The sequence below is a fragment of the Choloepus didactylus genome, chromosome 2 (assembly GCF_015220235.1).
Source record: "Choloepus didactylus isolate mChoDid1 chromosome 2, mChoDid1.pri, whole genome shotgun sequence".
In the NCBI taxonomy this organism is placed as follows: domain Eukaryota; kingdom Metazoa; phylum Chordata; class Mammalia; order Pilosa; family Megalonychidae; genus Choloepus; species Choloepus didactylus.
In genome coordinates this window covers 194,260,346-194,286,239 of record NC_051308.1, presented here as the reverse complement: position 1 = coordinate 194,286,239, position 25,894 = coordinate 194,260,346, and the positions used below count along the sequence as shown (strand labels likewise).

At 37.6% G+C, this 25,894-nt stretch overlaps 1 protein-coding gene across 2 annotated transcripts in view; it reads left to right on the top strand.

The window, feature by feature from the left end:
• SCP2 (sterol carrier protein 2) overlaps positions 1-25,894 on the top strand; it is a 239,240-nt gene that overhangs the window by 30,203 nt on the left and 183,143 nt on the right. The window contains exons 2-6 of one of the 2 annotated variants that reach the window (XM_037827204.1): positions 1,633-1,690; positions 5,369-5,440; positions 7,318-7,449; positions 8,631-8,695; positions 9,547-9,673. In XM_037827204.1, coding sequence (XP_037683132.1) covers positions 1,633-1,690; positions 5,369-5,440; positions 7,318-7,449; positions 8,631-8,695; positions 9,547-9,673 — 454 coding nt within the window. The remainder of the gene's footprint in view (positions 1-1,632; positions 1,691-5,368; positions 5,441-7,317; positions 7,450-8,630; positions 8,696-9,546; positions 9,674-25,894) is intronic. The other variant, XM_037827205.1, reaches the window with a different exon arrangement.

The window sequence follows — 25,894 nt, the reverse complement described above, 5'->3', positions numbered from 1 at the left end:
ACCCTTAATCCTTTTTCTGCTTTTAATTTTGAAGCAGTAATGTTGCAAATGTTTATTTGCTTGACTAACCCTTTAAAAATTGCCTTGATTTCAGTAATAAATGGGAAATTACAATTATTTTACTATACAGATGATAGTTTAACCACCAATGGATATTTGTGACTTATTGGGGGCCAGGCATAGTGCTCTGTATTTAGTAAGGGTGCTCTGTAAATACTTGGATTGTAACTGGTGAATGAAGTGTAAGTAGGGGAGAGTAGGCAGTTTTTTGGATGCTGATTTAGGGAATTCTGAAGGATTCCTTAATTCAAGAATTATGGAGAACAAGTTAAAAGTTTTGTTTGGTTCAGTTCAATAGATGTGTTTTGCCACTGTGCAATGAAATGTGGCATGTAAGTTGTCTCTATACAATTTTCAAACTATGGGTTGTGTGACCCATTATTTAGTTCTGAAATCAATTTAGAAGGTTGCCTCTGTAATGAAAACAAAATTGAAATGGGATAGAAAATATTTTTTCAGTATAGTTGGGATATACCAAATTTACTGCTCCAGTTACATATATGTACATATGTATACTGGACTATGTTGTAAAATGTATCTTAATGTATCTTACTGTGGTTTGCAGTCAAAAGAAAGTTTGAAAGCCATTTCTCTTTAGCATGACCACTGACTAGCAAGGCACAAGTTCAGCATTTTAATTCCTTTATGTTCCTTAAATCTGTCTACTTCTTTCCATCCTCTTTGCTGCTCTTTTAGTCAGCTCTCATTTGGTTTCTTTCAGCATCATGCCAATTGGTCTCACTGCCTTTAGCCTTCCCTTTCATTTCTGCACATTGCATCCAGAATGGTCTAAAATGCAAGTCTTCTCATCCCATTCTCTTTTTTAAAAAGCCACTGTCTTCAGGATAAAGTCCAGACTTCTTAGCAGGGCACATAAGGCCCCTTGTGAGTTGGCTCTATGGCCAGACTTTCTGAAGTTTCAGCTCCATCCCTTATTAGCTGTGGTACCTTGGGCACGTTACTTACTTTCTCTGTGCCCAGTTTTCTTTTCTGTAAAATGATGATAGTGATACATATCTATTTGTGTTGAGAGGATTAAATGAATTAATCCACCTGAAGTTCATAGCCCAATGTGTAACACCTAGTCAGTGTCCAGTAAACGTTAGTTGTTATCATCATTTGGTCCTAAGTTACTTTTCTGTCCTACCACTTGCTATTTCCCACCCTTATACCTTCACCTCTGCCATACTAAATTATTTGCCATTACTGGATTGTGCCGTATTCTATCCTTTCTAGGCCCTTGTTCTAGAATTTCATTCTGTTTCTCTTGGTTAATTCCTACTCACTCTTAAAGACTTAATTTAAATGTCAGTTCCTCTGAGAAGCCTTTCTTTTCTTCCCTACAAGATTGGGAAGTCGTTCCTCCCAAATCATTCTGTATGTATGACACTATAGTGTAATTCCATTAGACTGGCAGCTCCTTGATAATATATTACTTATTATCAGAGTCCAGGAACATGATAGGTGTTCAATATATTTTTGTTTTAATGAGTGGATGAATGAATTTCTGTGATGCTAGTTTGGAAAACTCTAACTATATTTGTTTCTATTTATTATCTCCTATATTTCTAGTTCAGTAAGCCTGGAGGTGAGAATTCAAGAGACTACCCTGACTTGGCAAAAGAAGCAGGTAATATAGAACTGTTAGATCTTTGAACATTCATAGTTTATTGTGTAGTCTGTCTTGATTCCATGAGTGAGGCAGCCTTGCAACCACAAAAGGAATCCCAGTTAAGGGAGAAGAACCTATATAGAGAATTTCCTAATGGCTCACTGGAAAGGAGAAAGGGGAAAAGCTTGGGCATTCTTAGCAGCTGCATAGCCAGAGCACATTCAAAATGTATTAAATACCAGTATGGTGGTTTGTCTCTTCACTTCACTGAGCCAACAAGGAGGATTCTTTTTTCATACTAGGCTAATGCGTGACTAAATGAGGTGATTCAGTTTGTTACTGTTCATTCTAGTGAGTTTTAGTACTATTAAGCAAAGGGCTTGGGTAAATACCAGTGAGCATCATTTCATGCATAATCTGGAACTCAAAGAGAGCAGAGTCCACAGGTGTGTGGGTCCTTGTTCTCTAGGCATTCTTCTAGGCATACTTGGGCCAGGCTGCAGCCAGCTAAACTGTGGGTCTGCATCCTAGCAGAGAGATCTCATCTAATGTTCATGATTTTTTTTTTTTAAAGAGAACAAACACGAGAGCTTCTTTGCATGGTGTAGATAAATGTTTTAGACACAGGGCCAAGCAGTCTAAGTTAACTGCCAGTTGTTTAGGGGAGTGCTGGGAAATACTGTTTTCCAGCACAGAGAAACCGTGGAAGCTCATTGGTTCCATAGCAGTTGTTAGGCACAGCCTCTTTTCTGGGAGTGACCTGTTCCTGGCTAGCTTGTTGGCCAGGCAATCCAAAGTTACTGTGGTTGTTCATCAGAGGCTTCTGTTTGTCTCCACAAGTAACCAATGCATGTATATGTAGATTTTGCTTCAATTCTTATTCAAGTCAATATTTAGGTATCGCTATACAGGCAATCAGATCTCTGCCCCCCAAATGAAGGTTAATGAGATTTGATGTGTTGCCATTGGTTCTCAGGGTGGACACTGTTCACTTAAACATCTTTTGTGTCAGTGGCTAACTCATTCTGCACATTCTCCTCCTGACTGATGTCTCTAAACCGCTTCTGCCTTTCTCAGAAGTGGGAGATGGTTGAATCAGTACTTTCTATATATTTTTGTTCCATTTCTTTTATTTAATTAAAAATTTTCAGTTTACTTTATGTTTGTAATATGTGTATATGATATTTTGATTATAAGACCAGATGTTGAGGTGAAGTTATGAAATTTGAAACATGGGGATTGACTAGTAAAAGCAGCACAGCCTGATTGATTCAGCTTACTGATTAATAGTCCCTTCTTTTACAAGCAACATTGGGAAAATAAACTCTATTTAATAAAGAAACTCTTACGTACAATAAACTTTTTAAATTTAATTCTTTTGAAAATACCCTCTTTGTTCTGATTATGTAAGGGAATGAGAAGAGTGGAAGGGTAACTCTACTCACCTAAAGGCTACATCTGTCACATTTAGTTGAGCATTCCTTCAAGCACAACTTGTGGGGAAATACCCGATACCCTATAAATGGTTTCGCACTCTGCTCTCTCCAGAGTGTTTCTTGGAGCAGAGGTCTTACGTTCTAATCCTCCAAACTGGTTATAGGAAGGAGTTCTACTATTTTCTTTTCCATTATTTCCTAAATGCATAGAATAGAGAGGCACACAACCAGTAGAATCATGTCATCTTACTTCCATTATTCAGGGACTTCTACTCTTCACACAACACATTCCTCCATCCTCCTTTCCCTCAAAGAAAAGTTGGGGATCCCTTTGTATCTAAATGCAAATGATGTCATTTGAGTGATATAGTGACACCATGTAACTCTTTGAAACTGTTTCAGGTCATCAGTTAACTTCTGTACTTCCTTTGTTCTCTCATCACTTTAATGTTTTTTTTTTAACAATTATTTTATCTGAAAGTATACGCAAAAAACTTCATGTTAGGAGAAAATGTTCAACAAGTAATTATTACTGGGTGCATCTAGCAGGAAAAATAAGGCAAGTTTACAGATAGACAGTGAGTAGACCTTGAGAGGTACAGTGTGTTCTTAGCATTTAGAAGGGCAGAATATAGGCTAAACCTTATACCTTTTTAAAGTCATTCTTTCTCCCTGGTTATAAGAGCAATATGTATGTCTTGTTGAAACACAGAATTATGTAATGACAAAAACATAATTCTGTGACCCAAACTTAGCTGTACTATCATTTTGGTGAATTCTATTTTAGTGTTTTTCCTATGGCTATATGGGATCATATTCTTTATGTAGTTTTGCATTCTGATTTTTAACACTTATTTTATCATGAAAATTCCCTATTACTAAAAACTGTTTGAAGAGCATTTTTAGTTGTTGCATAATATTTCATTATATTTATGCCATAATTTGTTGGGCATTTAGGTTGTTCCCAACATTTTGGTATTTTAGAAGAGTTAAAGTGAACATCTTAATATCTGTTTCATCTCTGATTATTTTTGAGTACAGAGCCTAGAAGTGGAATCACTGGAGCCGTGAATATGAAAATTTTTAAGGTTCTTGACAAATTATTTTCCAAAATGTTTACACTTTTAGATTCTTGCTAACAGCATATGAGAATGCTCTTAACATCATCTCACCATTATTATAAGTAAAACATTTGCTTGTTGATAATATGCTAATATCTCATTATCTGATCAAACCAATTCTATAATAAATTCTTAAATTCAAAACAATAAGTATAGTATTAATTCATATGGCTAAGAAAATCAACTACAGAATGGTTTATAGTTCCATTCCCCTGGAGTAACTTCTCTTACCTGTTTTGGTTTTAGATTTTATGGTGGTTATCTCCATAGGTCTAAGTGTCTTTTTCCACCATACTTTATTGCATTTTTAAATTTATTAATTTTAGACATGTTTCTTCTTGCTATGAGATTTTAATTCACTTGCACCTTCTTTTCAACCTTCCCTTTCCTTTTTGTTGCAGTATATTTACAGAATTTTTCCAGTTCCTCCAATGGTCATTTCTGCAACTTTGAATAGCATCCATAAAGCTCCATTTCTTGCTTCACAGACAGGGGCATCTCTTGATCCTGGCTTTGTAAGATGAGCTCATTAGTGTTCCCATCCCTTTCTCTATTTGGCTTCTTCCCAATGATGATGTTCTATCTAATTTTGGTCTCTAGTTATAGGAGATGAATGACATGAATCTTGCTAATAAGGAGCTTTAAGACTCTTGGGATTTAAGATATTTATCGTTAGGTGTACAGTTAGGACAGAAAGTAGTGAGTATTTTAAAGGATGTATGGAAAAGTGATGCAGTAGCTCAGAGGAAGAAATGATTTCCTCTAAAAGGAGAGAGCAGATAAGATTTGATGAAGAGTTTGACAGTTGAATTGGACATAGACTATATAGATATAAATATAGTTCTTGAACTCTGAGAAAACTCTAAACTTAATTTTTGCTCAACTAAACCAAATATATAAAGCATTTTTTGATAAAATCCTTTTGTTCTTCAATTGATTGTATGCTTTGTATGACTGTATGGTATGTGAATGTATCTCAATAAAAAATGATAAAAAATAGATTGGGGTGATGAATGCACAACTATATGATGGTACTGTGAACAGTTGATTGTACACCATGGATGATTGTAGGGTATGTGAATATATCTCAATAAAACTGAATTAAAAAAATTAAAAACAAAATCCTTTTGTTCTTATAGGCCAGAAGGCTTTAGCTGATGCACAGATCCCTTATTCACTAGTGGAACAGGCATGTATGGGCTATGTTAATGGTAAGTCACGAATTATATGGTCTAAAAATTATTCATCTAAATCTAGCAGCAACTATATAATCCGTAACTTTTAACCCTCAAAACTCAGAATTCAGAATCTTATTCCCTTCATTTATAGGTTTCCCTATGTGACAGCCCAGTTTAATTTTGTCATTATTTTATTACCAAAACAGGAGATACATTAAACACTTTTTCTTTATTTTCATCTAAGGATAACTACTGTTCAGGAGGTACATTTTTCTTCTTTGTTATGTGAAAATTTGGATTTATCAACTTCTTTGCATTTAATTTTTTCATTAAAATTTTTTTTCTGATTGGAAAAATAATACATACTAATTTTAAACAAAACAAAACAGGAAAACAGAAAAGCACAAGAAGAAATAACTCACCTCTAATCCCATCATCCGGAGATTACCACCATTCATTTTTTGGTATATGTTTTTCAATGTGTATATTTGTGAATGAATACTCATGTATACACATAATTTTCTGTTAAATAGGGTCCTGATATACATATTTTTTTGTAACCTGCTTTTCTTATATTGAACATTTCCCATGTCATTTTCTTCTTTTACAGTATCATTAATAGTTTTTCAAGTAAGTTTTTTTAAAATAACTTGAACTTCACATAGTTCAAAAATATAAAAGGTGTATATATAGTGGAAAGTCTCACTCTTATTCCTCTCTCCCTGATTCCTGGTTCCCTTTCCTTAGGCAACCAGTTTTACCAATTTTTAGTGCATCTTTCCATAAGTAATTTATGCATGTACAAAAAAATATGTGTGGCTGTATAATTTCTCCCCCTCCCTTTGCTTTTGTTACACATATGGTAGCTTAATATACTCACTATTCTGCATATCGTTTTTTTTTTTTTATACTTAATAGCTGTTAGGGACTATTCCAAATTGGATTGTAAGGAGCTTTCTTGGTCTTTTTAATGACAGCATATTGTTCCTTTGTATAGAGGTATTATAATTTATTTAATCAATCCCCCTTTAATGGGCATTTAGGTTGTTCCCAGTCTTTTTACAGCATTTGTAATGATTTGTAATGATTGCAAGGTATTCTAGTCTTGTGGATCTACTATAATTTATTTAGTTGTAGTAACTAAATAATAAATTGTTCTTGAACAGAATACCACTTTATTTCCAACTTTTAGTTATCAAAAGTTATAGCAAATATTACTGCAGATGAATCCTTGTGCATATCCATGATTATTTCCTTAAGATCTCAAGATATCAAGGGAATACTAGAGGTAAAATTTATTGCATCAGAAGAATGTAGAATGTATTTTCAAAAAGGAGGTCCTGAACCTTGCGGTCTGTCAAAGCCTGTTCCTTCAGATATTCCCATCACACTGCTGCTGCATTCTGCCCTGGTGGTCTTGTTACTTGGGAGGCAGTCAAAAATGTGTATGCAAATCGCCATTTTTCTGGAATGCCCTGAAACACAGGATCTTTTGAACTTGTTGAAGTCGGGGATCTTTATATGAAAAGAAAACTCAGCATTTTAATCTGTTGGGGGATTTTTAAAGCTCTATTTCTAACAGACAAGTCTTTCTTCACCTAGCCCTGGACAGATTGAATTGTTTGCTGTTTTCTGATCATTTCTCTGCTTTCCTACCTCTGTATTTCTATCAAGAAAGTACACCCGTATTCTGTGTTTTGAGGATTTTTTATATTTGCAGGGTGAATGATGCTTAATGCTAAAACTGTTTCTGAGTAAGATGTCAATAGTATATTCTTTGTCCTGCCCATGTTGTATGTTAAGCAAAGGCATTATACTGAAAAACCATAATGTAGTATTATATTGTACTGCAGCTCCATTATTCCCAAGATGCAGGTATTAATTTTTTTTTTTTTTTTTATCCTGTACAGGTGAATCTACCTGTGGGCAGAGAGCTATCTATCACAGTTTGGGACTGACTGGAATTCCTATAATCAATGTTAACAATAACTGTTCTACTGGTTCCACTGCTTTGTTTATGGCCCGTCAGCTGATTCAGGGAGGTGAGGAGTGCTTAATATTCTAGTGTACTTAAATGAATATGGAATCATTGTCCCCTGTCATCGTTTCTCCACAGTCATCAGAGGGATTGCTTTATAATGTACTTGTTTTTTTGAGAGCAGCTTTTTTTGAGATACAGTTTACATACCATAAAATTCACCCTTTTAAGTGTAAAATTCAGTGGTTTTTAGTGTATTTATAGTCATACAACCATCACCAATGTCTAATTGTAGAACATTTTCATCACCCCACAAAGAAGGCCCATACCCATTAGTAGTCACTCCCCATTCTCCACCCCCTCCACAGTTGAGCAACCACTAATCTACTTTCTGTCTCTATGGATTTACTTATTCTGAATATTTTATATAAAAAGAATCATGCAATATGTGGCCTTTTGTGTCTGGCTTCTTTCACTTAGCATAATGTTTTCAAGTTTCATCCAAGTTTTAGCATGTATCAGAACTTTATTCCTTTTGATAGCCAAATAATATTCAATGGTATGGATATACCATGTTTTATTTATACATTCCTCAGTTCATGGACATTTGGGTTGTTTCCACTTTTTTGGCTGTTGTGGATAATGCCGCTATGAACATTTGTGTACAAGGTTTTGTGTAACCATTTATTTTCAGTTCTCTTGGGTGAATATAGCATTTTATATTTCTAAATATTCTAGGGTCTTTTATTAGACCTGCTATTCTGTTCCACTGCTTTGGTTGTTGATTCTTGTTCCACTATCTTGTGTTTTAATTATTGGAGTTTTATAATATGTCTTACTGTTTGATAATGCTAGTGCCCCTCTCCCTACCTTGTCATTTCTTTTTTTTTAGAAAAATTCTGGTAATTCTGTCATTTTTCTTTTCAGTTCTTTAACATCATTTATAAACGTATAACATCATTTTTTATAAATTTTTATTAGAATCGGCTATGTTTGTCCTTCAGTGAAACGTATTTCCACACTAAAAAATTTTATTAACATGAGAATCAAAAGAATTTTTGATTTTTCCTCCTTTCTAGAAGCATATATGAATTTTCTCTATGATTTTTAACTTATTGAACATTTGTTATAGGTACGTTTTGCATTTCATATAAATTGACATAGTTGTTTATGTTGACGTGTTTAATGGTATTTTATTGGGTATCTGGAAATTTGATTTTTCAAGATACTGAATTCTCTTCAAAGGTATGGCAGATTGTGTCTTGGCTCTTGGGTTTGAGAAGATGGAAACTGGATCCATTGGAACGAGAGTGAGTCTCCATACTGTTATTTTAGAGCTATCGTAGCACTATGAGAGTTTTCCTATCTCACACCATAAATAAAGCCTGGTAATAAGGAATACAAAAAATATTTTAGCACTGTTTTAAATGAACTGATATAACTCAAAAGTTGAAAGTAACACTGTATATGTATGCATCAATCTTAGTATTTTAGAACAGTACTCTGGAGTATCTTAAGCTGGCATCTGTGTCAGCTGGTTACCCTAGTTTTTGAAAGATGTTTTTGTGGGCTTTTGTTTTTTCCAATGTGAAATCTTCTGTCATTCTTATTTTTTTCTCTGTACTTAATGTACCTTTTTTCTCTGGATGCTTTTGAGATTTTCTCTTCATCATTAATTCTAGGCAATTTTGTGATTATGTGCCTTGGTGTAGTTTTATCATTTTTCTTGTGCTTGCTAAATAGTAACTGCTAAAATAGCAATTTCCTCCTTCAATCTTTGACCCCTTACTTAAAGTTATTTTTCTTTTTAGTATTATTTTTCACATTTTTGCTTATTTTCATCCCCTTCTGCCCAAATGTAAGTTCCAGATGATCAGGGACTTCATCTATTTTGTTTACTGTTCTATCCCTAGCACCTTGAATAGTTACTGGTACGTACTAGATGCTTGATAAATGCTTCCTGAAAAAAATAATGCCTCTTTACTCACTTGCTTCTTTTTTCTTTCCCCCATATTTCCCTGGACATCATTTCCTGACTGATTTTATTCACATTAGCCCTTTTTTATTTACTGTGCTCTTAGAATAAAGAAGTGTCTTAGTAACACTAATAGTTAAAATACAGTTATTTTATAACTATTTTTTTTTCCCTTCCCTGTCTTAGTTTTCAGATAGGACCTGTCCAGTTGATAAACATGTTGAAGTCATGGCCAAAAAGTATGGATTGTCTTCAGCCCCATTAGTTCCTCAGATGTTTGTGTATGCTGGAAAAGAGCATATGGACAAATACGGTATGTTTAAAAAACCTTTAAGGCTTAATACTAGGTATATATGTGAGATGAAAAACGACAGGTATTTATAAGGAATTATGGCAGATGCCAGAATATGCAGTATGAGATGTTTTTAAAATTAAAGTTGAGGAAATAGATAATATAGAATTTTGGTGGACAAACAACCTATCTATTTATATATAAGACATCATATGGAAAGTACATAAAATACTCCTTAGCAAGAAATCGAAATGAGAAAAATAACATGAATTTTGTTTTATGTAATCATGAACTATAAACTGATGATGTCTTAAAACTTGCTCTTCACAATTGATGTATTCAGCCAAATTTCATTCTTAGTGCTTGAATTCACCAGGAGTCCATCATCATCTGTCATTGTATAGAGTTCTATGGAGTTAAAATTTCATAGCTGATTTTTATTTAGTAGGTAAATATCCCACTTCTTTGATTGATGGTTGTGATGGTTTGAATCTATTATGCTCCCCACAAAAGCCATATTCTTTAATGCAATCTTGTGGGGGCGGACCTATTAGTCTTTTGATTAGGGTGGGACCTTTTTTTAAAAAATTCAGTTTTATTGAGATATATTCACATATCATACAATCATCCATGGTGTGCAATCAGCTGTTCATAGTACCATCATATAGTTGTGCATTCATCACCCCAACCTATTTTTTGAACATTTTCCTTATACCAGAAAAAATAAACACAAGAATAAAAATAAAAGTAAAAAAGAACACCCAAATCATCCCCCCACCCTATTTTTCATTTCGTTTTTGTCCCCATTTTTCTATTCATCCATCCATACACTGGATAAAGGGAGTGTGATCCACAAAGTTTTCACAATCACTCTGTCACCCCTTGTAAGTTACATTGTTATACAGTCATCTTCAAGAGTCAAGGCAATTGGGTTGGAGTTTGATAGTTTCAGGTATTTACTTCTAGCTATTCCAAAATGTTAAAACCTGAAATGGGTTATGTATATAGTGCATAAATGTGCCCACCTGAGTGACCTCTTGACTCCATTTGGAATTTCTCAGCCACTGAAACTTTATTTTGTTTCATTTTGCATTCCCCTTTTGATCAAGAAGATGTTCTCAATCCCATGATGTTGGGTCCAGATTCATCCTCGGGAGTCACATCCTGCATTGTCAGAGAGATTTACACCCCTGGGAGTCAGGTCCCATGTAGGGGGGAGGGCAGTTAGTTCACCTGCCGAGTTGGGGTAGCTGGAGAGAGAGGGCCACATCTGAGCAACAAAGAGGTACTCGGGGAGAGCTTAGGCACAATTATAAGCAGGTTTAGCCTCTCCTTTGCAGTAATGAGTTCCGTAAGGGCAAGCCCCAGATAGAGGGCTCAGCATACCAAACTGCCAGTCCTCAATGTTTTTGAGAACATCAGCAAGAATCCAGGTCAGGAAGTCCACATCCGCATTTTCCCCGGCTCCTCAAGGGGGCCCTGCACATATATTTTTATTCTCTGCCAAAATTACTTTGGGATGTGTTGCTATTTCATACTAACCTGTACAAACCTACCAGGTCTCACTTCCTATTCAAAGTTCCATGTAATTATGGTATTTGAACAAACTGTATGAGTTAAATTGTTTAGGAAATATAGATCCTGCACCAAATAAACATCTCTTCCCTTGGTCTCATATGGAAGTTGAAGTTTTAAAACATAGTATCATTCTTTACCCTTTGGCCCAATTTGCCCTAGTCCTAACTAGATCTGCTTCATTCATATCTCTAATTGAAGTCTGGACTCTTTTTCAGCTTTTTAAACAGTTGGTGCATGTGCTAATACTGACATTCGTATCTGCTGAGCTATAGCTCTTGAATTTCAGGTGTCACACAGATACCCAAAGTTCCAGGGATGGATCAGGTTATACACGAGGGGATCAACATCTCAGAATCTGGAGATAGCCAATACAGTTCAGGAATAGATGTGACTGATATAAGAGCTTACAATCTAGGGACCATTACAATAAACATTCCTCTAATAAGCTGAGCTCTGAGATTCAATTCTGAGTTTACACATTGTAGTCAGTCCTTATTGGTGAGGCATTATAGTGTTTACCCTTGTTTCTGGCGTAGTTCACTCAGAATGCTGTCTACAGGATCCATTCACTTCGTTGCCTTGCATGTCTCACAGCTTCACTCCTCCTTGCAGTTGCTCAATATTCCATTGTATGCAAATACCACAGTTCACTGTTCTGTTCCTCAGTCAGTGTATCCTTAGACCACCTCAACTCATTGCAAATAATGTATACTGCCTCCATAAACACCAATGTGCAAATGTCCATTCAGGTCACTACTCTCAGATCTTCCAACTATATGCCACCTAATGAGGTTGAAGGATCTTGTGGCACCCAAATACTTAGCTTCTTGTGGAACCACCACACTGTTCTCCAGAAAGGCTACACCATTCTGTCTCCTAACCAACAGTAAATAGGTACATCCCTCTCTCCATGTTTTCTCCAGCACTTTTATCCCTATTTATATTTCTTCTTGCAATTTTATAGAGAGGGTGAGACCTTTTGATTAGGTTGTTTCCATGGTGATGTGACCTACCCAACTGTAGGTGAGACCTTTTGATTAGATCATTTCCATGGAGATGATTAGTTCACTGGAGTCCTTTAAGACAGCTCACAGAGAGGAGAAGCTCAGATAAGATGAGAGAGACATTTTGAAGAGAAGCTAAGGTATGTAATATAGAGTTTGTCCCCGGGAGAAGGTGAGACCCTACACAGACTGAGACACTTGGAGATGCTGGGAGATGCAGACATAAAGACATTTGGAGATGCTAAGCTAAGAGATGAAGCCCAGAGTTTGCCCTGAAGAAGCTAAGAGAGGACCCCCATACGCTTAGAGAGAAATGCCCTGGGAGAACAAGCAGGAATGAACAGGAGCTAAGAGAGAGAAGTAGGGGAGACAGAAGCCCAGAGACGTTTTGGAGAAAGCCATTTTGAAACCAGAACCCAGGAGCAAAGGACCAGCAAACGCCAGCCATGTGCCTTTCCAGCTAACAGAGATGTTCCAGACGCCATTGGCCTTTCTTCAGTGAAGATATCCTCTTGGTGATGCCTTAGTTTGCACAATTTTACGGTCTTAGAACTGTAAATTTGTAACCTAATAAATCCCCTTTATAAAAGCCAATCCAAGGAGGCGGGGCAAGATGGCAGACTGGTGAGCTGTATGTTTTAGTTACTCCTCCAGGAAAGTAGGTAGAAAGCCAGGAACTGCGTGGACTGGACACCACAGAGCAATCAGACTTTGGGCATACTTCATACAACACTCATGAAAACGTGCAACTGCTGAGATCAGCGAAATCTGTAAGTTTTTGCGGCCAGGAGACCCACGCCCCTCCCTGCCAGGCTCAGTCCCGTGGGAGGAGGGGCTGTCAGCTCCGGGAAGGAGAAGGGAGAACTGCAGTGGCAGCCCTTATTAGAAACTCATTCTGCTGATCCAAACTCCAACCATAGATAGACTGAGACCAGACACCAGAGAATCTGAGAGCAACCAGCCCAGCAGAGAGGAGACAGGCATAGAAAAAAAAACAACACGAAAAACTCCAAAATAAAAGCGGAGGATTTTTGGAGTTCTGGTGAACATAGAAGGGGGAAGGGCAGAGCCCAGGCCCAAGCTCAGGCCCTGAGGCGCATATGCAAATCCTGAAGAAAAGCTGATCTCTCTGCCCTGTGGAAATTTCCTTAATGGCCCTGGTTGCTGTGTCTCTTAGCATTTCAATAACCCATTAGATCTCTGAGGAGGGCCCTTTTTTTTTTTTTTTTTAATCCTTTTTTCTTTTTCTAAAACAATTACTCTAAGAAGCCCAATACAGAAAGCTTCAAAGACCTGCAATTTGGGCAGGTCAAGTCAAGAGCAGAACTAGGAGAGCTCTGAGACAAAACGCAATAATCCAGTGGCTGAGAAAATTCACTAAACACCACAACTTCCCAAGAAAAGGGGGGTATCCGCTCACAGCCATCATCCTGGTGGACAGGAAACACTCCTGCCCATCGCCAGCCCCATAGCCCAGAACCGCCCCAGACAACCCAGTGTGACGGAAGTGCTTCAAATAACAGGCACACACCACAATACTGGGCGTGGACATTAGCCTTCCCTGCAACCTCAGCTGATTGTCCCAGAGTTGGGTAGGTAGAGCAGTGTGAATTAACAAAGCCCCATTCAGCCATCATTTGAGCAGACTGGGAGCCTCCCTACACAGCCCAGCAGCCCAGAACTGCCCTGGGGGGACGGCACTCACCTGTGACATAGCACAGTCATCCCTCAACAGAGGACCCGGGGTGCACGGCCTGGAAGAGGGGCCCACTTGCAAGTCTCAGGAGCCATACGCCAATACCAAGGACTTGTGGGTCAGTGGCAGAGACAAACTGTGGCAGGACTGAACTGAAGGATTAGAGTATTGCAGCAGCTTTAGAACTCTAGGATCACCAGGGAGATTTGATTGTTAGAGCCACCCCCCATCCCTGACTGCCCAGAAACACGCCCCATATACAGGGCAGGCAACACCAACTACACACACAAGCTTGGTACACCAACTGGACCCCACAAGACTCACTCCCCCACTCACCAAAAAGACTAAGCAGGGGAGAACTGGCTTGTGGAGAACAGGTGGCTTGTGGACGCCACCTGCTGGTTAGTTAGAGAAAGTGTACTCCACGAAGCTGTAGATCTGATAAATTAGAGATAAGGACTTCAATTGGTCTACAAATCCTAAAAGAACCCTATCAAGTTCAGCAAATGCCATGAGGCCAAAAACAACAGAAAATTATAAAGCATATGAAAAAAGCAGACAATATGGATAACCCAAGCCCAAGCACCCAAATCAAAAGATCCGAAGAGACACAGCACCTAGAGCAGCTACTCAAAGAACTAAAGATGAACAATGAGACCATAGTACGGGAGACAAAGGAAATCAAGAAGACCCTAGAAGAGCATAAAGAAGACATTGCAAGACTAAATAAATAAATGGATGATCTTATGGAAATTAAAGAAACTGTTGACCAAATTAAAAAGATTCTGGGAGAGGCGGGGCAAGATGGCAGACTGGTGAGCTGTAGGTTTTAGTTACTCCTCCAGGAAAGTGGGTAAAAAGCCAGGAACTGCGTGGACTGGACACCACAGAGCAATCTGTCTTTGGGCATACTTCATACAACACTCATGAAAATGTCGAACTGCTGAGATCAGCGAAATCTGTAAGTTTTTGCGGCCAGGGGACCCGCGCCCCTCCCTGCCAGGCTCGGTCCCGTGGGAGGAGGGGCTGTCAGCTCCGGGAAGGAGAAGGGAGAACTACAGTGGCTGCTCTTATCGGAAACTCATTTTACTGATCCAGATTCCAACCATAGATAGACTGAGACCAGACACCGGGGAATCTGAGAGCTGCCAGCCCAGCAGAGAGGAGACAGGCATAGAAAAAAAAAAATAAAAATAACACGAAAAACTCCAAAATAAAAGCAGAGGATTTTTGGAGTTCTGGTGAACACAGAAAGGGGAAGGGCGGAGCTCAGGCCTTGAGGCGCATATGCAAATCCCGAAGAAAAGCTGATCTCTCTGCCCTGTGAACTTTTCCTTAATGGCCCTGGTTGCTGTGTCTATTAGCATTTCAATAACCCATTAGATCTCTGAGGAGGGCCCTTTTTTTTTTTTTTTTTTTTAATCCTTTTTACTTTTTCTAAAACAATTACTCTAAGAAGCCCAATACAGAAAGATTCAAAGAATTGCAATTTGGGCACGTCAAGCCAAGAGCAGAATTAAGAGAGCTCTGAGACAAAAGGCAATAATCCAGTGGCTGGGAAAATTCACTAAACACCACAACTTCCCAAGAAAAGGGGGGTGTCCGCTCACAGCCACCATCCTGGTGGACAGGAAACACTCCTGCCCATCGCCAGCCCCATAGCCCAGAGCTGCCCCAGACAACCCAGTGTGACGGAAGTGCTTCAAATAACAGGCACACACCACAATACTGGGCGTGGACATTAGCCTTCCCTGCAACCTCAGCTGATTGTCCCAGAGCTGGCAAGGTGGAGCAGTGTGAATTAACAAAGCCCCATTCAGCCATCATTTGAGCAGACTGGGAGCCTCCCTACACAGCCCAGCAGCCCAGAACTGCCCTGGGGGGACGGCACTCACCTGTGACAAAGCACAGTCATCCCTCAACAGAGGACCCGGGGTGCACAGCCTGGAAGAGGGGCCCACTTGCAAGTCTCAGGAGCCATACGCCAATACCAAAGACTTGTGGGTCAGTGGCAGAGACAAACTGTGGCAGGACTGAACTGAAGGATTAGACTATTGCACCAGCGTTAAAACTCTAGGATCATCAGGGAGATTTGATTGTTAGGGCCACCCCCCCTCCCCGACTGCCCAGATACACGCCCCACATACAGGGCAGGCAACACCAACTACACACGCAAGCTTGGTACACCAATTGGGCCCCACAAGACTCACTCCCCCAGTCACCAAAAAGGCTAAGCAGGGGAGAACTGGCTTGTGGAGAACAGGTGGCTCGTGGACGCCACCTGCTGGTTAGTTAGAGAAAGTGTACTCCACGAAGCTGTAGATCTGATAAATTAGAGATAAGGACTTCAATAGGTCTACAAACCCTAAAAGAACCCTATCAAGTTCAGCAAATGCCACGAGGCCAAAAACAACAGAAAATTATAAAGCATATGAAAAAACCAGACGATATGGATAACCCAAGCCCAAGCACCCAAATCAAAAGACCAGAAGAGACACAGCACATAGAGCAGCTACTCAAAGAACTAAAGATGAACAATGAGACCATAGTACGGGATATGAAGGAAATCAAGAAGACTCTAGAAGAGCATAAAGAAGACATAGCAAGACTAAATAAATAAATGGATGATCTTATGGAAATTAAAGAAACTGTTGACCAAATTAAAAAGATTCTGGACACTCATAGTACAAGACTAGAGGAAGTTGAACAACGAATCAGTGACCTGGAAGATGACAGAATGGAAAATGAAAGCATAAAAGAAAGAATGGGGAAAAAAATTGAAAAAATCGAAATGGACCTCAGGGATATGATAGATAATATGAAACGTCCAAATATAAGACTCATTGGTGTCCCAGAAGGGGAAGAAAAGGGTAAAGGTCTAGGAAGAGTATTCAAAGAAATTGTTGGGGAAAACTTCCCAAATCTTCTAAACAACATAAATACACAAATCATAAATGCTCAGCGAACTCCAAATAGAATAAATCCAAATAAACCCACTCCGAGACATATACTGATCACACTGTCAAACACAGAAGAGAAGGAGCAAGTTCTGAAAGCAGCAAGAGAAAAGCAATTCACCACATACAAAGGAAACAGCATAAGACTAAGTAGTGACTACTCAGCAGCCACCATGGAGGCAAGAAGGCAGTGGCACGATATATTTAAAATTCTGAATGAGAAAAATTTCCAGCCAAGAATACTTTATCCAGCAAAGCTCTCCTTGAAATTTGAGGGAGAGCTTAAATTTTTCACAGACAAACAAATGCTGAGAGAATTTGCTAATAAGAGAACTGCCCTACTGGAGATACTAAAGGGAGCCCTACAGACAGAGAAACAAAGACAGGACAGAGAGACTTGGAGAAAGGTTCAGTACTAAAGAGATTCGGTATGGGTACAATAAAGGGTATTAATAGAGAGAGGGAAAAATATGGCAAACATAAACCAAAGGATAAGATGGCCGATTCAAGAAATGCCTTCACGGTTTTAACGTTGAATGTAAATGGATTAAACTCCCCAATTAAAAGATATAGATTCGCAGAATGGATCAAGAAAAATGAACCATCAATATGTTGCATACAAGAGACTCATCTTAGACACAGGGACACAAGGAAACTGAAAGTGAAAGGATGGAAAAAAAATATTTCATGCAAGCTACAGCCAAAAGAAAGCAGGTGTAGCAATATTAATCTCAGATAAAATAGACTTCAAATGCAGGGATGTTTTGAGAGACAAAGAAGGCCACTACATACTAATAAAAGGGGCAATTCAGCAAGAAGAAATAACAATCGTAAATGTCTATGCACCCAATCAAGGTGCCACAAAATACATGAGAGAAACACTGGCAAAACTAAAGGAAGCAATTGATGTTTCCACAATAATTGTGGGAGACTTCAACACATCACTCTCTCCTATAGATAGATCAACCAGACAGAAGACCAATAAGGAAATTGAAAACCTAAACAATCTGATAAATGAATTAGATTTAACAGACATATACAGGACATTACATCCCAAATCACCAGGATACACATACTTTTCTAGTGCTCATGGAACTTTCTCCAGAATAGATCATATGCTGGGACATAAAACAAGCCTCAATAAATTTAAAAAGATTGAAATTATTCAAAGCACATTCTCTGACCACAATGGAATACAATTAGAAGTCAATAACCATCAGAGACTTAGAAAATTCACAAATACCTGGAGGTTAAACAACACACTCCTAAACAATCAGTGGGTTAAAGAAGAAATAGCAAGAGAAATTGCTAAATATATAGAGACGAATGAAAATGAGAACACAACATACCAAAACCTATGGGATGCAGCAAAAGCAGTGCTAAGGGGGAAATTTATAGCACTAAACGCATATATTAAAAAGGAAGAAAGAGCCAAAATCAAAGAACTAATGGATCAACTGAAGAAGCTAGAAAATGAACAGCAAACCAATCCTAAACCAAGTAGAAGAAAAGAAATAACAAGGATTAAAGCAGAAATAAATGACATAGAGAACAAAAAAACAATAGAGAGGATAAATATCACCAAAAGTTGGTTCTTTGAGAAGATCAACAAGATTGACAAGCCCCTAGCTAGACTGACAAAATCAAAAAGAGAGAAGACCCATATAAACAAAATAATGAATGAAAAAGGTGACATAACTGCAGATCCTGAAGAAATTAAAAAAATTATAAGAGGATATTATGAACAACTGTATGGCAACAAACTGGATAATGTAGAGGAAATGGACAATTTCCTGGAAACATATGAACAACCTAGACTGACCAGAGAAGAAATAGAAGACCTCAACCAACCCATCACAAGCAAAGAGATCCAATCAGTCATCAAAAATCTTCCCACCAATAAATGCCCAGGGCCAGATGGCTTCACAGGGGAATTCTACCAAACTTTCCAGAAAGAACTGACACCAATCTTACTCAAACTCTTTCAAAACATTGAAAAAAATGGAACAATACCTAACTCATTTTATGAAGCTAACATCAATCTAATACCAAAACCAGGCAAAGATGCTACAAAAAAGCAAAACTACCAGCCAATCTCCCTAATGAATATAGATGCAAAAATCCTCAACAAAATACTTGCAAATCGAATCCAAAGACACATTAAAAAATCATACACCATGACCAAGTGGGGTTCATTCCAGGCATGCAAGGATGGTTCAACATAAGAAAAACAATCAATGTATTACAACACATTAAAAACTCGAAAGGGAAAAATCAATTGATCATCTCAATAGATGCTGAAAAAGCATTTGACAAAATCCAACATCCCTTTTTGATAAAAACACTTCAAAAGGTAGGAATTGAAGGAAACTTCCTCAACATGATAAAGAGCATATATGAAAAACCCACAGCCAGCATAGTACTCAATGGTGAGAGACTGAAAGCCTTCCCTCTAAGATCAGGAACAAGACAAGGATGCCCGCTGTCACCACTGTTATTCAACATTGTGCTGGAAGTGCTAGCCAGGGCAGTCCGGCAAGACAAAGAAATAAAAGGCATCCAAATTGGAAAAGAAGAAGTAAAACTGTCATTGTTTGCAGATGATATGATCTTATATCTAGAAAACCCCGAGAAATCGATGATACAGCTACTAGAGCTAATAAACAAATTTAGCAAAGTAGCGGGATACAAGATTAATGCACATAAGTCAGTAATGTTTCTATATGCTAGAAATGAACAAACTGAAGAGACACTCAAGAAAAAGATACCATTTTCAATAGCAACTAAAAAAATCAAGTACCTAGGAATAAACTTAACCAAAGACGTAAAGGACCTGTAGAAAGAAAACTACATAACTCTACTAAAAGAAATAGAAGGGGACCTTAAAAGAAGGAAAAATATTCCATGTTCATGGATAGGAAGACTAAATGTCATTAAGATGTCAATTCTACCCAAACTCATCTACAGATTCAATGCAATCCCAATCAAAATTCCAACAACCTACTTTGCAGACTTGGAAAAGCTAGTTATCAAATTTATTTGGAAAGGGAAGATGCCTCGAATTGCTAAAGACACTCTAAAAAAGAAAAACGAAGTGGGAGGACTTACACTCCCTGACTTTGAAGCTTATTATAAAGCCACAGTTGCCAAAACAGCATGGTACTGGCACAAAGATAGACATATAGATCAATGGAATCGAATTGAGAATTCGGAGATAGACCCTCAGATCTATGGCCGACTGATCTTTGATAAGGCCCCCAAAGTCACTGAACTGAGTCATAATGGTCTTTTCAACAAATGGGGCTGGGAGAGTTGGATATCCATATCCAAAAGAATGAAAGAGGACCCCTACCTCACCCCCTACACAAAAATTAACTCCAAATGGACCAAAGATCTCAATATAAAAGAAAGTACCATAAAACTCCTAGAAGATAATGTAGGAAAACATCTTCAAGACCTTGTATTAGGCGGCCACTTCCTAGACTTTACACCCAAAGCACAAGCAACAAAAGAGAAAATAGATAAATGGGAACTCCTCAAGCTTAGAAGTTTCTGCACCTCAAAGGAATTTCTCAAAAAGGTAAAGAGGCAGCCAACTCAATGGGAAAAAATTTTTGGAAACCATGTGTCTGACAAAAGACTGATATCTTGCATATATAAAGAAATCCTACAACTCAATGACAATAGTACAGACAGCCCAATTATAAAATGGGCAAAAGATATGAAAAGACAGTTCTCTGAAGAGGAAATACAAATGGCCAAGAAACACATGAAAAATGTTCAGCTTCACTAGCTATTAGAGAGATGCAAATTAAGACCACAAAGAGATACCATCTAACACCTGTTAGAATGGCTGCCATTAAACAAACAGGGAACTACAAATGCTGGAGGGGATGTGGAGAAATTGGAACTCTTATTCATTGTTGGTGGGACTGTATAATGGTTCAGCCACTCTGGAAGTCAGTCTGGCCGTTCCTTAGAAAACTAGATATAGAGTTACCATTCGATTCAGCGATTGCACTTCTCGGTATATACCCGGAAGGTCGGAAAGCAGTGACACGAACAGATATCTGCACGCCAATGTTCATAGCAGCATTATTCACAATTGCCAAGAGATGGAAACAACCCAAATGTCCTTCAACAGATGAGTGGATAAATAAAATGTGGTATATACACATGATGGAATACTACGCGGCAGTAAGAAGGAACGATCTCGTGAAACATATGACAACATGGATGAACCTTGAAGACATAATGCTGAGCGAAATAAGCCAGGCACAAAAAGAGAAATATTATATGCTACCACTAATGTGAACTTTGAAAAATGTAAAACGAATGGTTTATAATGTAGAATGTAGGGGAACTAGCAATAGAGAGCAATTAAGGAAGGGGGAACAATAATCCAAGAAGAACAGATAAGCTATTTAACGTTCTGGGGATGCCCAGGAATGACTATGGTCTGTTAATTTCTGATGGATATAGTAGGAGCAAGTTCACAGAAATGTTGGTATATTAGGTAACTTTCTTGTGGTAAAGTAGGAACATGTTGGAAATTAAGCAGTTATCTTAAGTTAGTTGTTTTTTTCTTACTCCCTTGTTATAGTCTCTTTGAAATGTTCTTTTATTGTATGTTTGCTTTCTTTTTAACTTTTTTTTCATACAGTTGATTTAAAAAAGAAGGGAAAGTTATTAAAAAAAAAAATACAAGGAAAAAAAAAGAGATAGTGCCCCCTTGAGGAGCCTGTGGAGAATGCAGGGGTATTCGCCTACCCCACCTCCATGGTTGCTAACATGACCACAGACATAGGGGACTGGTGGTTTGATGGGTTGAGCCCTCTACCACAGGTTTTACCCTTGGGAAGACGGTTGCTGCAAAGGAGAGGCTAGGCCTCCCTATGGTTGTGCCTAAGAGCCTCCTCCCGAATGCCTCTTTGTTGCTCAGATGTGGCCCTGTCTCTCTAGCTAAGCCAACTTGAAAGGTGAAATCACTGCCCTCCCCCCTACGTGGGATCAGACACCCAGGGGAGTGAATCTCCCTGGCAACGTGGAATACGACTCCCGGGGAGGAATGTAGACCTGGCATCGTGGGACAGAGAACATCTACTTGACCAAAAGGGGGATGTGAAAGGAAATGAAATAAGCTTCAGTGGCAGAGAGATTCCAAAAGGAGCCGAGAGGTCACTCTGGTGGGCACTCTTATGCACACTTTAGACAACCCTTTTTAGGTTCTAAAGAATTGGGGTAGCTGGTGGTGGATACCTGAAGCTATCAAACTACAACCCAGAACCCATGAATCTCGAAGACAGTTGTATAAAAAAAATGTAGCTTATGAGGGGTGACAATGGGATTGGGAAAGCCATAAGGACCGCACTCCACTTTGTCTAGTTTATGGATGGATGAGTAGAAAAATAGGGGAAGGAAACAAACAGACAAAGGTACCCAGTGTTCTTTTTTACTTGAATTGCTCTTTTTCACTCTAATTATTATTCTTGTTATTTTTGTGTGTGTGCTAATGAAGGTGCCAGGGATTGATTTGGGTGATGAATGTACCACTATGTAATGGTACTGTAAACAATCGAAAGTACGATTTGTTTTGTATGACTGCATGGTATGTGAATATATCTCAATAAAATGAATATTAAAAAAAAAAAAAGCCAATCCATTTCTGCTATTTTGTGTAATGGCAGCTTTAGCAAACGGGAACACTGGTCAACGATTGGTCTGTCTTAACAACTAGTTCAAGCATGGGATAGTGCATATAGGGATTTTTCCTATTGTATGACCCTGAACCAGTACCTTTTTGTGTACTGAGATAAGAGAGGAAAAAATAATGTTTGAAACTTTAGCATTCCTATTCCCATGTTTGATAGCCAGGATCAAGTAATCAGAAAGGAAAGAAACCTTTGAGGAAGAATGATGGGATGGTATAGAGGGGCGCTGCCAAATTTTGACTATAGGAGTTTTCTTTATTGTGGCTAGTTCTTTTTTTTCTTAATTTTTAAAGTTTTTATTGTGCTGACATGTATACAACATACATTTCCCCATTTTAACCACTTTCATGTGTACAATGCAGTGATACTACATTTATAATACTGTACTATCATCATCATCTTTCATTATCAAAATTCTTTATCACCCCAAATAGAAGCTCTTTACCCCATTAATCAATAATTCTCATCTACCTCCTGTCCCACGTGGCCCTTGGTAACTCAATCTACTTTCTATCTTTATGAATTTGCATATTCTAGGTATTTCCTATAAGTGGAATTATGTAATATTTGTCCTTCTTTGTCTGGCTTATTTCACTTAACATGATGTCTTCAAGTTTCTTTCATATTATTGCATGTATCAGCACTTCATTCCTTTTTATGGCTGAATAATATTCCGATATATGGATATACCACATTTTCTTTATCCACTTATCTTTTGATGGACATTTGGGTTGTTGCCACCATTTAGCTATTGTAATTAATGCTGCTGTGAACATTGGTGTAGAAGTATTTGTTAGAATTTCTGTTTTCAGTTCTTTGGGGTATATACCTAGGAGTGGAATTGCTGGGTCATATGGTAATTCTATGTTTAACTTTCTGAGGACCTGCCAAACTGTTTTCTACAGTGGCTGAACCATTTGACATTCTCATCAACAATGTAAAAAGATACCTATCTCCCCACATCTTCTCCAAAACTTGTTATTTTCTGTTATTTTAAGAATAGCCATCCTAGTAGATTTGAAGTGATATCTCATTGTGGTTTTGATTTGCATTTCTCTAATGGCTAATGATGTTGAGCATCTTTTCATGTGTTTATTGCTCTATCTTCTTTGGAGAAATATCTACTTAAGTCCTTTGCCCAATTTTTAATTGGATTATTTGTGTTTTTGTAATTGAATGTTAGGATTTCTTTTTATATTCTGAATATTAAACCCTTTTCAAATATATGATTTGCAGCTGTTTTTCCCATTCTGTATGTAGTCTTTTTACTTTCTTATTAATATCCATTAATGCACAAAATATTTTAATTTTGACCAAGTCTTCTTTATTTTTTCTTTTGTTGTTTGTGCTATTGATGTTATCTACAAGAATCTATTGCAGAATACGAGGTCATGAAGATTTTCCCCTGTGTTTTCTTCTAAGAATCTTATGGTTTGAACTATTAAGTCTAAGTCTTTGATCCATTTTGAGTGAATTTTTGTATATTGTGTGAGGTAGGGGTCCAAATCCATTCTTCTGCATGTGTCTATTGAGTTTCCCCAGCACCATTTGTTGAATGCACCATTGAGTGGACTTGGCATCCTTGTAGAAAATTAATGGCCATACATAGATGTATGGATTTCTTTCTTTTTCATTAGAGAATTTGTGGGTTATAGAACAATTATAAATAAAATACAAGATTCCCGTATACTACCCTATTGTTAACACCTTACATTGGTGTGGTACATTTGTTATAGTTGATGAAAGTACTTTTTTATAATTGTGCTGTTAACTACACTTCATGGTTTAACTTAGGGTTCACTGTTTGTGTTGTGCAGTTTCATGGATTTAAAAAAAATTTTATTCTAGTAACATGTATAGAGCCTAAAATTTTCCCCTTTAACCATATACACTTATATAATTCAGTGCTGTTAATTATGTTCACAATGTTTTGCTACCATCACCACCATCCATTATCAAAATGTTTCCATTGTCTCAAATAGAAATTCTCTATATTTTAAGCCTTAACTACATATTCCCTATCCCCACCCCATCCCCTGGTAACCTATATTCTAGATTCTCACTCTATGAGTTTGCTTATTCTAATGATTTCATATCAGTAAGATCATACAGTATTTGTCTTTTTCTGTCTGGCTTCTTTCACGCAACATGATGTCTTCAAGGTTCATCCATGTTGTTGTGCGTGTTTCAGAACTTCATTCCTTTTTACAGCCATATAATATTCTAGTGTGTGTGTATATACCACATTTTGTGTAATCATTCATTGGTTGATGAACGCTTAGGTTGCTTTCATTTTTTAGGAATTGTTAGTAATGCCACTATAAACATTGGTGTACAAATATCTGTTCCAGTTCCTGCTTTCAGTTCTTTTGAGTATATACCTATAAGTGGGATTGCCGGTCATATGGTAATTCTATACTTAACTTTATGAAGAACTGCCAAACTGTCCTTCACAGTAGCTGCAACATTTTACATTGCCATCAACAATGAATGAGTGTTCCTATTTCTCTACATCCTCTCCAAAACTTGTGATTTTCCTTTTTTTCAATAGTGCTATCCTAGTGGATGTGAAATGGCATTTCATTGTGGTTTTGATTTGCATTTCTTCAATGGCTAATGATGTTGAGCATCTTTTCATGTGCTTTTTGGCCATTTGAATATCTTCTTTGGAGAGCTGATTATTCAGGTCTTTTTCTTTAATGCAATTTTATTGAGATATACGCACACACCATATAATCCATCCAAAGTATATAATGAGTGCCTCAGGGTATCATCATATAGTTGCACATTCATCACCACAATCAATTTTTCAAACATGTTCATTACTCCAAAATAAACAAAAAAATATATAAAAAATTAAGATAAAAAAGAAAGAAAAAAGCACACCCAAACCATCCCATACCCCTTATCCCCCCCATTATTTATATATTTTTGACATTATTTTATTATTCATCTGTCCATACACTAGTTAAAGGGGGTGTCAGTCACAAGGTTTTCACAGTCACACAGTTACATGACAAAAGCTGTGCAGTTATACAATTATCATCAAGAATCAAGTCTACTGGATTACAGTTCAAAAGATTCAGGTATTTCCTTCTAGCTATTCTAATACACTAGAAACTAAAAAGGAATATCTATATAATAGATAAGAATAACCTCCAGATTGACCTCTCAACTGTGTTTGAGATCTTTCAGTGATGTCTAGTCAGGTCTGTTGCCCACTTTTTAAATTGGGTTGTTTGTATTTTTGTTGTTGAGTTGAAGGATTTCTTTATGTATTCTGGATATTAGACCCT